General features: G+C 45.9%; 1 protein-coding gene across 1 annotated transcript; it reads left to right on the forward strand.

Moving 5' to 3' along the window:
• The first annotated feature begins 3,657 nt into the window (after positions 1–3,657).
• On the forward strand, positions 3,658–9,265 carry FAM200A (family with sequence similarity 200 member A). Its single transcript, XM_010375784.1, has 2 exons — positions 3,658–3,936; positions 7,051–9,265. The coding sequence occupies exon 2, from the start codon at positions 7,150–7,152 to the stop codon at positions 8,869–8,871; it is 1,722 nt and encodes a 573-aa protein (XP_010374086.1). The 5' UTR covers positions 3,658–3,936; positions 7,051–7,149; the 3' UTR covers positions 8,872–9,265.
• The last annotated feature ends 5,634 nt before the right edge of the window (positions 9,266–14,899 follow it).

Raw genomic sequence — 14,899 nt, forward strand, 5'->3', positions numbered from 1 at the left:
AAGTGCTGGGATTACAGGCGTGAGCCACTATGCCTGGCAGCTTCCACTTTTTATTGAGGCAAGAGAGAGCTCTATAGTAAATTCAAGCAACAGTGCAAGCTTACTTGCAAATTCATTGGTTCCAGAAATATCCTTGATGGATACAGGTGCTGTATGCAGTCGCTGGCAAACCCCAATAGGAGAGTGCATTTGCGTGCTAGGGCTCCCATAACAAAGTACCACAAACTGGGTGGCTTAAACAACAGAAATCTGTTGGTTCACAGTCTGGAGGCTACAAGTCAGAAATTAAGGTGTGGTTCCTATTGAGGCTGTGAGAAGCAATCTGTCCATGCCTCTCTCCTAGTTTCTGGGGGTTTGCTGGATGTCTTTTGCATTCCTTGTCTTTACCCAGTCTTTACCCTCATCTTCATTTGGCATTCTCCCTGCGTGCTACGTCCAAACTTCCCTTTTTTATGAGGATATCAGTCATTAGATGAGGGACCCACCCTAATGCGCTATGACCTCATCTTAAGTAATTACGTCTGCAACACTCCTGTTGCCAAATAAGATCACATTCTGAGGTATCAGGGGCTAGAACTTCAACATATTAATTGGGGATGAGGTGGAGGTACAATTCAACCCGTAATAGAGTCACAACAGGCCGGGCGCAGCGGCTCACTCCTGTGATCCCAGCACTTCAGGAGGCTGAGGCGGGTGGATCACAAGGTCAGGAGATCGAGACCATCCTGGCTAACACGGTGAAACCCCATCTCCACTAAAAATACAAAAAATCAGCCAGGCGTGGTGGCGGGCGCCTGTAGTCCCAGCTACTCGGGAGGCTGAGGCAGGAGAATGGCGTGAACCCGGGAGGTGGAGCTTGCAGTGAGCTGAGATCACGCCACTGCACTCCAGTCTGGGTGACAGAGCGAGAATCCGTCTCAAAAAAAAAAAAAAAAAAAATCACAGCACAAATACCTAAGATTCTGGAGCAAGGTCATGCCTTCTAAGGCAAAAAAAAAACACGTTTGCAGACTACCATGTCACTTACCTCTGCTCTACTGCCACCTCTCCCATAAACTTACACCTATGACCTTATAGAAGTTCCCTACAACTAACTGATGCAGACAGAAGAGCCTTGGCCTCTTCACAGATTGGAGATTGGGTCAGTTCACCATGTTGGCATCTTCCAGAAACAGACTGTTCCTTCATTCCAGCCCCACTTGAGTTGCCCTGAAGCATACTGGTGAAGAGAAATTACCTCATTGAGCAATGGTACATTTGGTCACCCATGCCATATTTTGGAGGAGGTAGCCTAAGGTACGGATATGCATTGACTCCTGGGCAGTGATGAATGACTTGGCTTGTTGGTTAGGGACATCTTATTGTTTATGCAATAGGCTTATGAACAGAGCAGGGATAGAGGCTGTGTGTGGTCCCAACAATATGGGCTACCTCTTATTTTTTCTTTTTTCTTTTTTTTTTTGAGACAGAGTCTCGCCCTTTGCCCAGGCTGGAGTGCAGTGGTGTGATCTCGGCTCACTGCAGCCTCCTGGGTTCAAGCAATTCTCCTGCCTCAGCCTCCCGAGTAGCTGGGACTACAGGCACATGCCACCATGCCCAGCTAATTTTTGTATTTTTAGTGGAGATGGGGTTTCACCATGTTGCTCAGGCTGGTCTCGAACTCCTGACCTTGTGATCTACCCACCTTGGCCTCCCAAAGTGCTGGGATTACAGGCGTGGGCCACCATGCCCGGCCAATATGGGCTACCTCTTACCAAGGCTGATGTAACTCCCACCATGGTGGAGTGTCCAGCCTGCCAGCATTGGAGACCAACACTCAGTCTTGGGGATACCAGCTACCACCAGGTTGAGTGCATCAGATCCCCTTTACCTTGGAATGGGCATCAGTTTGTTCTTACCAGAAATGATATATACTCTAAATGAGCTTATCTTCCCCAACTACTTTGCCTCCAGCAGTACCACCATCTGAGAGCTTACAGGGTGCTTTATCCATTGACATACCTGAAACTAAGGAACCCATTGATAGCCAAGGAGGTGTGACAGTGAACTCGAAGCTACAAAATTAATGGTGCATACTCATCATCCAGAAGCAGCTAGCCAGATAGGACTTTGGAATGGCCTGTTGAAGACTGGGATAAATTGCCGACTAAGATGTAATGTCTTGCAAAGTTGGGAGCAGTTCTTCAGGATATGGTATATGCATTGATATGCATTGGGCCAAAATGGATATATAGTATTGTGTCTCCAGTAGGACTATGTGCATACAGGAGTAGCCTCTATTACTATCACACCCAGCCACTCACCTGTAGAATTTGTGCTTCCTAGCTCCGAAATCTGGAGCCAGCTGGGTTATGATTCTCATTTCCAGGAAGAACATTTCCTTTAGGAGACATTAAATTATTCCACTGAACTGAAAACAGAACACCACCAGGCCACTTTGAGTTTCTTGTGCCAGCAGGTCCATAAGCAAAGAAAGGAGTCGTTGTAGAGATGCCCACAATTCCTGCCACACACACACCATAAATACAAAATCATATACCCAGTCAGCTGCATTCAGTAATCTGCCTTCCTGGATCCTTTAGGCACTTCAGTGTAAGAATGGGGACAGGGGTGGGGAGGAGAGACCGTTTTAGACAAGAAAAATACAGTGCGTAGCAATGTAATGGCTCTTAGAGATGACTTGGAACACTGGAAGGAAATATGAGGATGTATCTGGAGGAATAAGTTCTGAGACTATGATGTCATCAAGGAGGACTATAGGTTAGAGGGCCAGCCAGTGATAAAGGAGCAAAGATTGGACTTGACGGTGCTGTAGGAGGAAAAAATATATATATATATGGAGCAAAGACACACTCAAGTGGATTACTGAGAAGACTCATGGGGAAGTAGAAAATGGCAACCACAGCAAGATCAAACCCCAAAAGGAATGGAGCATTTGTCAGGGCCTAGAAGGTAATTCGGGATACCACGTAATCAGAGGCTCTGTAGCAGGTAGCAGTTCCTTTTGTGGGCTTTTCTCTTGTTGGGCTGTACCACAGACTTGCCCAGAACTTTGAGTCATGTCACAGCATTCAAGGTTTCAGTTACTGTTTTATAAAAGGTGAAGTTACGCTTGATCCAATCATTGAAGTCTTAATTATTACAATAACACTTGGACAGCAAAACCGCCTCAAATTCAACTTATTTCACCGTCGCTAATCTGAAAACTCCCCGGAAACATAAGGCAAACTCAGAATTTTATAACTATCTAGTGTTGGAAAGAACGTCTGTTGCCTATAGATCAAATATTTGAAAATACTGCCCATTCAACTGGCAATGCATACATCTCAAGAGACAACCTCTTGGTTTTGTGAAGCCATTTATTCTTGATCCTGTCTCCACCCTCGTTTCATTCAGCTCCTCTGCCACAATCACTATTTTTATTGTAACTATTAAAATTATTGTCACCAAGAAAAATAGAAGGAACATATAAGTATCCGAGCAGGGCGGTATAAAAGGAAATTCGTCCCTTTTTCCCCACCCCACGCACCTCCTCGGAACGGACAAGCTGAGGACCAAGACCCCCAAACCCGGGATTAGAGCCCTACGCAGGAATGCAAAGTCCTCCCGCGATCCTAGAGAGGACCGCGAAGCGGAGCGCAGCTCCGGAAGGCGGGTGTGACGCACTTCCGGCTTTTGTGACGCTTTCCCTGGGTTCTGACGTCCGGGAGGCCTAGATCTGTGCAGTGCTCCTGGTCCCCAAAGTCACAACGCCTTCTATCCCAGCACCCCGGACGTCTCCGGGCGGGGACAGAGTTGGACGTGCACGGCTGTGTCCTGCAAGCCCCTCGCCACGACCGCCCTGGACGGAGTGGAAGCGGGTCCGTGCCCCCGTCCCTCGCGTCAGCCTCGGCGGTGGCAAGCGCTGTCCCTCAGCAGAGGCGTCCCTGGATACAGGTGGGAAGGGAACTAAGTTTTGGTTTCCGGATTGGAATGAGACACTCCTGGTACTGGAGAGAGGCGGTCTGCGTGTCCCTTCTGGACCCCTAGTCCTGGTTTTTTACCCCAAAGACGCGCGGACAAAATGACCCGTCGGATATCTGTGCTCCCCAGTTGTCCCCACTGGTTTTTCTTGTGGTGGGTAGTTTTTGGTTTCCTATGTACCCCGAGTTGTAAAATTCGGGCGATCTTACACGATACCAAGTGCCATTGGCGTTATAATTTTTTTTTTTATTCGGATGGGCTTGTTAAGCTACAGTGTCCGCGGGTGATATGTTCACCCTCAAACCCACCACCCTTATGGTGGTGATTAGAGTGAAGGCCGGGCGCAGTGGCTCACGCCTGTAATCCAGCACTTTGGAAAGTCTAGGCGGGCGAATCACTTGAGGCCAGGAGTTCCAAGATCAGTCTTGCCTCCATAGTGAAACCCTGTCTCTACTAGAAATACAGAAAATTAGGCGTGGCAACACACGCCTGTAATCCCAGCTACTTGGGAGGCTGAGGCAGGAGAATCGCTTGAACCCGGGAGGTGGAGGTTGCAGTGAGCCGAGATCGTGTCACTGCACTCCAGCCTGGTGACAGAGTGAGACTCTGTCTCAAAAACAAACAAACAAAAAACGAACGTTTGAAGCCTAGAGAATAAAGAAGTGATTTGGATGTAATAGGGAAAGATTATTTACACTTCACCCTTTCAGTTTCAAGACTTCAGGAAGGGGCTTTTTGTTTGTTTGTTTTGTGTTTGTTTTGTGTGTGTGTGGTTTTGGTTTTTTTGGTTTTTTTTTTTTTTTTTTTTTTTTTTTTTTTTATGAGATGGAGTCTTGCTCTGTCACCCAGGCTGGAGTTCAGTGGCGCAATCTCGGCTGACTGCAATCTCCAGCGCAAGGGTTCAAGCTTTTCCTGCCTCAGCTTCCTGAGTAGCTGAGATTATAGGCGCCCGCCACCATGCCCGGCTGATTTTTGTACTTTTAGTAAAGACAGAGTTTCACCATGTTGGCCAGGCTGGTCTCGAACTCCGGACCGCAGGTGATCCGCCCGCCTTGGCCTCCCAAAGTGCTGGGATTACAGGCGTGAGCCACCGCACCCTGCCAGGAAGGGTTTTAAATGAGCAGTTTCAGGCATGGGAGGTTTTCAGTTGTGGGAAGTATCAGTGCTTTACACTGAGGGGTAAAGGAGAGAAGGAAATTTGTGGACGGTGCGGCAGACCGTTGGCGAATGGTACCAGTTCTGCCATTGATGTTCTTGGATGGAACACATAGACCCCCCAAGTCTCAAACGTGTCCTAAGTAAAATAGATTATCTCAAGGTCTTTTCTAATTTTGGAATTCACTGATAGACTGAATTTAACATTCAGCTGGGCAAAACCTACTGCCTCATGTTCATTTTCAGTTGTGCCATCAACATACAGAAAGTTACTTGCATTTTTGAGAGGCTAAGTGGTACCAAAGAAAAGATGGGGTTCGTTGTCCAGGTGCGGTGGCTCTCGCTTGTAATCCCAGCACTTTGGGAGGCCAAGGCGGATGGATCACGAGGTCAGGAGTTCGAGACCAACCTGGCCAACATGGTGAAATCCTGTCTCTACTAAAAAAAAAAAAAAAAAAAAAAAAAAAAAAAAAATTAGCTGGGCGTGGTGGCGGGCGCCTGTAATCCCAGCTACTCAGGAGGCCGAGGCAGGAGAATCACTTGAACCCAGAAGGCAGAGGTTGCAGTGAGCCAAGATTGCGCCACTGCGCTCCAGCCTGGGCAACAGACCAAGACTCCATCTCAAAAAAGAGAAGAAAAAATGGGGCTCGTTTAGTAAAGTCAGGCAGTATCTTTAAATCCACTAAGCTCACATGAATGGTGAAATATTGCAGTGTACTAAAAGCAAACAAACAAATGAGGGTGTTTTCTCAATCCCGTGTGTTGTAGAAATCTCATTCTCTCTCCAGAATAATTCATGGATCTGTGTAACATGAACATGTTTCAGTGTTCATAACACTAATTATACAGCTTAATTTCTTATTTTTTTTTTGTTTTTTTGTTTGTTTGTTTGTTTGTTTTTTGAGACAGAGTCTCGCTCTGTCGCCCAGGCTGGAGTGCAGTGGCCGGATCTCAGCTCACTGCAAGCTCCGCCTCCCGGGTTCATGCTATTCTCCTGCCTCAGCCTCCGGAGTAGGTGGGACTACAGGCGCCCACCACCTCGCTCGGCTAGTTTTTTTTTGTATTTTTTAGTAGAGACGGGGTTTCACCGTGTTAGCCAGGATGGTCTTGATCTCCTGACCTCGTGATCTGCCCGTCTCGGCCTCCCAAAGTGCTGGGATTACAGGCTTGAGCCACCGCGCCCGGCCTTAATTTCTTATTTTTAAGAAATAAATACAAGTTCTAATTTTTTTTCCCTTTGCCCCAGTGGATCATATTGTATACCCTACTTTGGTGATCATTTTTAAGAGTGACCAGATCAGCAAGGCACAGTGGCTCATGCCCCTGTAATCTCAGCACTTTGGGAGGCTGAGGCAGGTGGATCATCTGAGGTCAGGAGTTCAAGACCAGTCCTGACCAACATGGAAAATCCCCATCTCTACTAAAAATACAAATTAGACAGGTGTGGTGGCACATGGCCTGTAATTCCAGCTATTCGGGAGGCAGAGGCAGGAGAATCACTTGAACCTGGGAGGCGGAGGTTGCCATGAGCCGAGATCATGTCATTACACTCCTGGGCAACGAGAGCGACACTCCGTCTCAAAAAAAAAGAATGACCGCACATTTAGGACACTGGCTTCAGACTTGGATTTGAGTGCTGGTTCTGTACTTACTGTGGGTTGTTAGACACATTTAATCTTTCTGAAGTTTTATTTTTCATCTAGAATATAAGAATAGTAATTATGTGAACCTCATTAGGTTTCCCTGGGTATTAAATGAGTGGTGTATATAGTACACCAAATCTCCCTGACACACAGCCAACATGAATGACAGTTACTCATCATTTACCATGTCACACCACTAGATTTAGTGAATTCTTTTGTATGAGTTGTTAGCAGCCCAGCAATACCATGTTGCTTTTTAATACTGCTGTTACATTTTTCTACCTTGCAGGATAGCAAAACCTGATCTCATAAAACCTAGGTCACAGAGGACAGCCCTGCAAAACAGACCCTATTTGGATCAAGTGAGCCAGTTCCTGGAACCTGAATAATGACTCCTGAATCAAGGGATACTACAGATTTGTCTCCACGGGGTACCCAGGAGATGGAAGGCATCGTGATAGTGAAGGTGGAGGAGGAAGATGAAGAAGACCATTTTCAAAAGCAAAGAAACAAAGTAGAGTCATCGCCACAAGTTCTCAGTCGCTCTACAACTATGAATGAGAGAGCCTTATTATCATCATATTTAGTTGCATATAGAGTGGCAAAAGAGAAAATGGCTCACACAGCGGCTGAAAAAATTATCCTTCCAGCATGTATGGACATGGTACGGACAATTTTTGATGACAAATCAGCTGATAAACTAAGAACTATACCTCTTAGTGATAATACAATATCTCGTCGAATCTGTACGATTGCAAAACATTTGGAAGCAATGCTTATTACACGGCTGCAGTCTGGTATAGACTTTGCAGTCCAACTTGATGAGAGCACTGATATTGCAAGTTGTCCCACACTCTTGGTCTATGTCAGATATGTGTGGCAAGATGATTTCGTAGAGGATCTCTTATGTTGTTTAAATTTAAATTCACATATAACTGGATTAGATTTATTTACTGAATTAGAAAACTGCATTGTTGGTCAGTATAAATTAAACTGGAAACATTGTAAAGGAATTTCAAGTGATGGAGCAGCCAATATGACCGGAAAACACAGCAGACTTACTGAAAAATTGTTAGAAGCAACCCACAACAATGCTCTTTGGAATCACTGTTTTATTCATCGAGAAGCTTTGGTATCCAAAGAAATTTCACCAAGTCTAATGGATGTATTGAAAAAGGCAGTGAAAATTGTTAATTTTATTAAAGGAAGCTCACTGAATAGCCGACTTCTCGAAATATTTTGTTCAGAGATTGGAGTTAACCATACCCACTTATTGTTTCATACAGAAGTTCGTTGGCTTTCTCAAGGAAAGGTATTGAGCAGAGTATATGAACTCAGGAATGAGATTTACATTTTTCTCATTGAAAAGCAATCTCATTTGGCAAATATTTTTGAAAACGACATTTGGGTAACCAAATTGGCATATTTAAGTGATATTTTTGGCATTCTTAATGAATTAAACCTGAAAATACAGGGGAAAAACAATGATATATTTCAGTATCTTGAACATATTCTAGGATTCCAAAAGACATTATTATTTTGGCAAGCAAGACTTAAAAGTAACCGCCCTAGCTACTATATGTTTCCAACATTATTGCAACACATCGAAGAGAACATTATTAACGAAGACTGCTTAAAAGAAATAAAATTAGAGATATTGTTGCATCTCACTTCTTTGTCTCAAACTTTTAATTATTACTTTCCAGAAGAGAAATTTGAATCATTAAAGGAAAATATTTGGATGAAAGATCCATTTGCTTTTCAAAACCCAGCATCAATAGTTGAGTTAAACTTGGAGCCTGAAGAAAAGAATGAATTGCTGCAGCTCAGTTCATCATTCACACTAAAGAATTATTATAAGACATTAAGTTTATCAGCATTTTGGATTAAGATTAAAGATGAATTTCCACTGCTAAGTAGGAAGAGTATATCGGTGTTACTACCATTCACAACTACTTATTTGTGTGAACTAGGATTTTCAATCTTGACACGATTAAAAACAAAGAAGAGAAATAGGCTCAACAGTGCACCGGACATGCGGGTAGCATTATCTTCATGTGTTCCTGACTGGAAGGAACTTATGAACAGACAAGCACACCCATCACATTAAATAAAATCCTTACAAAATTCTGTGTTTAGCCGGGTGTGGTGGCTTACGCCTGTAATCCCAGCATTGGGAGACCAAGGTGGGCAGATCGCTTGAGATCGGGAGTTGAGATCGGGAGTTCAAGACTACCCTGGCCAACATGGTGAAACCCCATCTCTACTAAAAATACAAAACTTAGCCAGGTGTGGTGGTACATGGCTGCAGTCCCTGTTACCTGGGTGCTTAAGGCAGGAGAATCTCTTAAACCAGAGATTGCAGTGAGCTGAGATAATTCCACTGCATTCCAGCCTGGGCAACAGTGAGACTCCATCTCAAAAACAAAAAAGTATATGTACTTTTAAAGGGATTTTGCAGTATATTTTATTTAAATGTTAATAAAATTATATTTGCAATTAGGTTTTTATTTTTCTACATAGTATGTTTCATGAAACTCAGTTACATGAATGTGTGTATGTGTAGAAGGTGATTATATAAAATATATGTCCTACTATGAATTACTGTCAATTTTGAAAACTAAGAGGCCAGCACAGTGGCTCACACTTGTAATCCCAGCACTTTGGGAGGCCAAGGTGGCTGGATTGCTTGTGCCCAGGAGTTTTGAGACCCGCCTGGGCAACACATTCAAATCCCGTCTCTACAAAAAATACAAAAATTTAGCCAGGCCTGGTGGTGCACAGCTTTAGTACCAGCTTCTTGGGAGGCTGAGGTGGGAGGATCATGAGCCCAGCAGTTCGAGGCTACAGTGAGCTGTGATCGTGCCACTGCCCTTTAGCCTGAGCAACAGAGCGAGACCCTGTCTTGAAAAGAAAGTTTTTTTAAGTGCTGCTTTTTTTTTTTTTTTTTTTTTTTTTTGAGACAGAGTTTCACTCTTATTGCCCAAGCTGGAGTGCAGTGGTACAATCTCAGCTCACTGCAACCTCCACCTCCTGGGTTCATGCGAATCTCTTGCCTCAGCCTCCCGAGTAGTTGGGATGACAAGCATGCGCCACCATGCCCAGTTAACTTTTTTTGTATTTTTGGTAGAAACAGGGTTTCACTATGTTAGCCAGGCTAGTCTCAAACTCCTGACCTCAGGTGATCAGCCCTTCTCAGCCTCCCAAGGTGCTGGGGTTACAGGCGTGAGCCACCGGGCTGGTGTAAATAGTGCTTTTAACACTTATTTTTATACTCAAACCTGTTCCCCTGTCCACCGCCATCGGCTTGCTTCCTCTTTTCCATCAGAACCTTGTTGACATTCAGTTACTCCCTGTTCCATGTGCTTGTCCTTTTTTGTCCTAATTCCAGGAAGTGAGTCTTTTTTTTTTTTTTTTGACAGAATTTTGCTCTTGTTGCCCAGGATGGAGTGCTAATTTTTTGTATTTTTAGTAGAGACAGGGTTTCACCATTTTGGTCAGGCTGGTCTCTAACTCCTGACCTCAGGTGATCCACCTCAGCCTCCCAAAGTGCTGAGATTACAGGCATGAGCCACCACGCACCACCGAAGTGAGCCTTAATGCCAGTCTTGGTTTAACACCATGCTGGGTTTTTTTTTAGATGAGTAAGTGTTACAATTTAGCTAATGAGACGTTTAGGCCATCTATTGGGATATTTCTTGACTTCCCCTGCTCTCAAAAAGGACACAAGAGGCCAGGTGCGGTGGCTCCCACCTGTAATCCCAGCACTTTGGGAGACCAAGGCAGTGGATTACTTGAGGTCAGGAGTTACAAAAATTAGCTGGGTGTGGTGGTGGGTGCCTGTAATCTCAGCTACTCAGGAGGCTGAAGCAGGAGAATCACTTGAACCTGAGAGGCAGAGGTTGCAGTGAGCCAAGATTTTGCCACTGCACTCCAGCCTGGGCAACAGAATGAGACTTCATCTCAAAACAAAACAAAACAAAACAAAAAAGGCCAGGCACAGTGGCTCACACCCGTAATCCCAGCGCATTGGGAGGCTGAGGCAGGCAGATTGTGAGGTCAAGAGATTGAGACCATCCTGGCTAACATGGTGAAACCCCATCTCTACTAAAAATGCAAAAAAATTAGCCGGGTATGGTGGCGCATGCCTATAATCTCAGCTACTTAGGAGGCTGAGGCAGGAGAATAGCTTGAACCCAGGAGGCAGAGGTTGCAGTGAGTGGAGATCACACCACTTACTCCAGCCTGGCAACAGAGCGAGACTCCATCTAAAAAATAAATAAAAAATAAAAAATCAGGACACAGGAAAGAAGATAGATGATGATAGTGCTTTGTTTTGTTTTGAGACAGGGTCTCATTCCATCACCCAGCTGGAATGCACTTTGCAATCACGGCTTACTGTAGCCTTTCCAGGCTCAAGCAATCTTCCTGCCTCATCATTTTTATTTTTTGTAGAGACAGATCTCACTGTGTTGCCCAGGCTGTCCTTGACTCCTGGCCTCAGGTGCTCCTCCTGCCTCAGCCTTCCGAAGTGCTGGAATTACAGATGTGAGCCACTGAGCCTGGCCTGAAATCCAATTTTTAATGTTGCCTCAAAGATACCGAAAACATGGTGAGGGACAAATGGTATGTCTGTGGGATACATTAGACAGTGGCCGTCGATTTGCTAGTTTAGCCATTCACTGGGGTACAAGGTGAAACCTGAAGTTTTCTCAGCTTCAAACTTGAAGTTAAAGTGCTTCTCTCCACTTCCAGGGATTGGTGCCCCTGTGCCAGACAGAGCAAACGGGAGGTAGGAGATAGCTGCTCTTCGACCCCTTTCTCCTTTTCCTTGGCTGTCTGCAGCCACACCACACTTGGTCCCCACGCTGACCGGCTAAGGGTACGTTGAGCCCGCCTGAGGTCCAAGCCTTCCCTCTGCCCAGAGCTGGGGACCCCTGTCCAGTGGGCACTCTGGCTCACAGACCCTTGGTATTAGGTGGTTCCTTCGTAGACTGCGGACAGAGCTTGGGCCGCAGAACAGAACCAACACCCGGGCGCAAACCACTACTCAGGGCTGCTCCTGGGATGGAGAAGAAAGGCTTTGGGAGTGGGCACACCAGGGCACAGGGCGCTTCTCCTCCAGGTCCTCAGCCCGGCCACCCCGGTCCTTCAAGTGGCAGGAATGACCCAGCCTGCCCTTCACTGAGCGCCGTTGTGAGCTGGTGCCCCTGCCTCGGCCACAGCCGCAATGGCGGAAAATCCAGAGCCAGAACTGTAGTTATGCAAAAGACTCTGGTGCTCCACACCCACCCTGGGTGGCGAGGCCTGCAGGCAAGCATTGTGTGCATGTGGTTGGCGCCTGCAGTGAACACGTCCATCCACCACCCCAGGTGCCCCATGTACCTGCCCTACCCAACGGCCTCGCCTGGGCGAGCGCGCGGCACAAACAAAAGGGACGGTGAGGCGCCTGGACCCCAACCCGGAGATGCTGAAATTAGGGTTTTTGACGTCGGACAGGTGGAACTGGAGTTAGAAGGTGAGTGTTAGCATAAAGTCCCATAGACAGGAGTCAGGAGACCCAAGTTAGTCGTGGGACTGTTACTTCCTAACTGAAGTGGCCCAAGATTTCTGTGAGGCTATACTTTTTTTTTCTTTTTCTTTGGCGGGGCCTGGGGTGGGAGGGTGGCAAACAGACCCTTTCTCTGGTGCCCACGTGGGCATGATGACAACTCACTGCAGTCTCAACCTCCAGGGCTCAAGTGATCCTCTCACCACAGCCTCCTGGGACTATAGGCATGTGCCACCACACCCCGCTAATGTGGGTATTTTTTTTTTTTTTTTCTGAAATGGAGTCTCACTCTGTCGCCCAGGCTGGAGTGCAGTGGCACGATCTCAGCTCACTGCAGCCTCCATCTCCTGGGCTCAAGCAATTCTCCTGCTTCAGCCTCCTGAGTAGCTGGGATTACAGGCGCCCGCCACCATGTCCAGCTAATTTTTGTATTTTTGGTGGAGATGCGGTTTCACCATTGTTGGTTAGGCTGGTCTCGAACTCCTGACTGCAGGTGATCCACCTGTCTCGGCCTCCCAAAGTGCTGGGATTACAGGTGTGAGCCACTGTGCCCAGCCTCTAATGTTGGGTTTTTTTTTGTTTTTGTTTTTTTTTGTAGCAATAGGGTCTCGCTGTGTTGCCCAGGCTGGTCTTGAACTCCTGGGCTCAAGCGATCCTCCCATCTTGGCCTCCTAAAGTGCTAGGATTACAGGCCTGAGCCACTGTGCCCAGTCCCCAGTCTTTTTCTAACCATTCTTTTGTACATGGATGAAAAAATACCTTTTGATAAATAAACACATATATAATACTACCTATCTAATGCAGTTACTGTGTGAAATAACTGAATTAATATATGTCATGCACTTAGGAGACTGACTGATGTTTAGTAAGTGCTACACAAGTAATAAATAAATGTTAAAAGAGGATTATAAATGAGTAATTTCAATTAAATGAGGGACTGTAGAGAAGACTGTGAAAGAATCACAAAGGTCTTTGTAGAAGAAGTAAATACATGGCAGGCTGTAAAATGATCATTCACAAGCAGTCCAGGCCAGGCGCAGTGGCTCATGCCTGTGATTCCAGCACTTTGGGAGGCTGAAGTGGGAGGATCAATTAAGGTCAGGAGTTCGAGACTAGCCTGGCCAACATGGTGAAACCCCATCTCTACTAAAAATAAAAAATTAGCTGGTCATGGTGGCAGGCACCTGTAGTCCCAGCTACTCGGGAGGCTGAGGCAGGAGAATCACTTGAACCCAGGAGGCAGAGGTTGCAGTGAGCCAAGATCAAGCCACTGCACTCTAGCCTGGGTGACAGAGCGAGACTCTGTCTTAAAAAAAAAAAAAAAAAAAAAAATTAGCTGAGGGCAGTGGTGGGCACCTGCAATCCCAGTTACTTGGGAGGCCGAAGTGGGAGAATCACTTGAACCTGGGAGGCGGAGGTTGCAGTGAGCTGAGATCACGCCTCTACACTCCAGCCTGGGCAACAGAGACTCCATCTCAAAAAAAAAAAAAAAAAAAAAAAAAAAAAGAAGTCCATATGAGCCCATGAAAAAGACCTTGGTCAGGGGTTGTTTCGACAGAGTCACCCAAAGCTACCTTCCTTCTAGCTTTGCCTTTGAGCTCTGTGAATTACTTCATTCAAAGAAACTTGCACTTAAACCGAATCTAATGCAATTGTTCCTGTTATTTTTTTTTCCCAGTTCCACACCCTATTTCAAGGCTAACACCTTCACTTTGTACTTTTGCCTTTGGATTCTAACTTGAAGAAGGAAAAGGCCTTCAAGGCAGAAAACAGTGAAAAAAAAAAATACCTGCCAGGACATTATGAGGAGAAACAATAAGCTGGCCATGGTTTTGCAAGGTGGGCAAGGCCAGGAAGAGGAGATCAGGAGAGAGAGGTCCAATGTGAAGATGTGCACAGAGATGTCTGGAAAATAAGCCCAGAAAAAAATAGTCTTCATAACCCATATAGGGGAGAGTGGAAAAAACTTGGGCAGAGTTCTAACATAGTGTGCCATCACAAGACACATGCCAGAGAGAAGCCCTACCAGTGTAAAGAATGTAGGCCAGGCACGGTGGCTCATGCCTGTAATCCCAGCACTTTGGGAGGACGAGGCAGGCAGATCATGAGGTCAGGAGATCAAAAGCTAACACGGTGAAACCCCATCTCTACTAAAAATACAAAAAAATTATTCAGGCATGCTGGCGGGTGCCTAACTACTCGAGAGGCTGAGGCAGAAGAATGGCATGAATCCAGGAGGTGGAGCTTGCAGTGAGCCAAGATCACGCCACACGGAGCTTGCAGTGAGCCAAGATCACGCCATGCCACTGCACTCCAGCCTGAACAACAGAGCGAGACTCCGTCTCAAAAAAAAAAAGAATTCAGGAAAAGCTCAGCCAGATCAGAGCTGAGAGTGCATACCCAGGAGAGGCCCCAAACATGTGGCAAGTGCAAGAAGAGCTTTAGTTCTAACTCAGGCCTAACCATGAATCACACCAGGGAGAGGTGATATCATTGCCTTAACTGTGAGAACATTTTACATGCACCACAGGGATGGTGCATGGAAGAATCCACACTGAGACAAAACTGTAACATGTAGGGAGAGTGG

The sequence above is a fragment of the Rhinopithecus roxellana genome, chromosome 6, assembly GCF_007565055.1.
Source record: "Rhinopithecus roxellana isolate Shanxi Qingling chromosome 6, ASM756505v1, whole genome shotgun sequence".
In the NCBI taxonomy this organism is placed as follows: Eukaryota; Metazoa; Chordata; class Mammalia; order Primates; family Cercopithecidae; genus Rhinopithecus; species Rhinopithecus roxellana.

Coding starts and splice junctions, on each gene's coding strand:
- FAM200A (XM_010375784.1), top strand. CDS start 7,150: ATGACTCCTGAATCAAGGGATACTACAGATTTGTCTCCACGGGGTACC.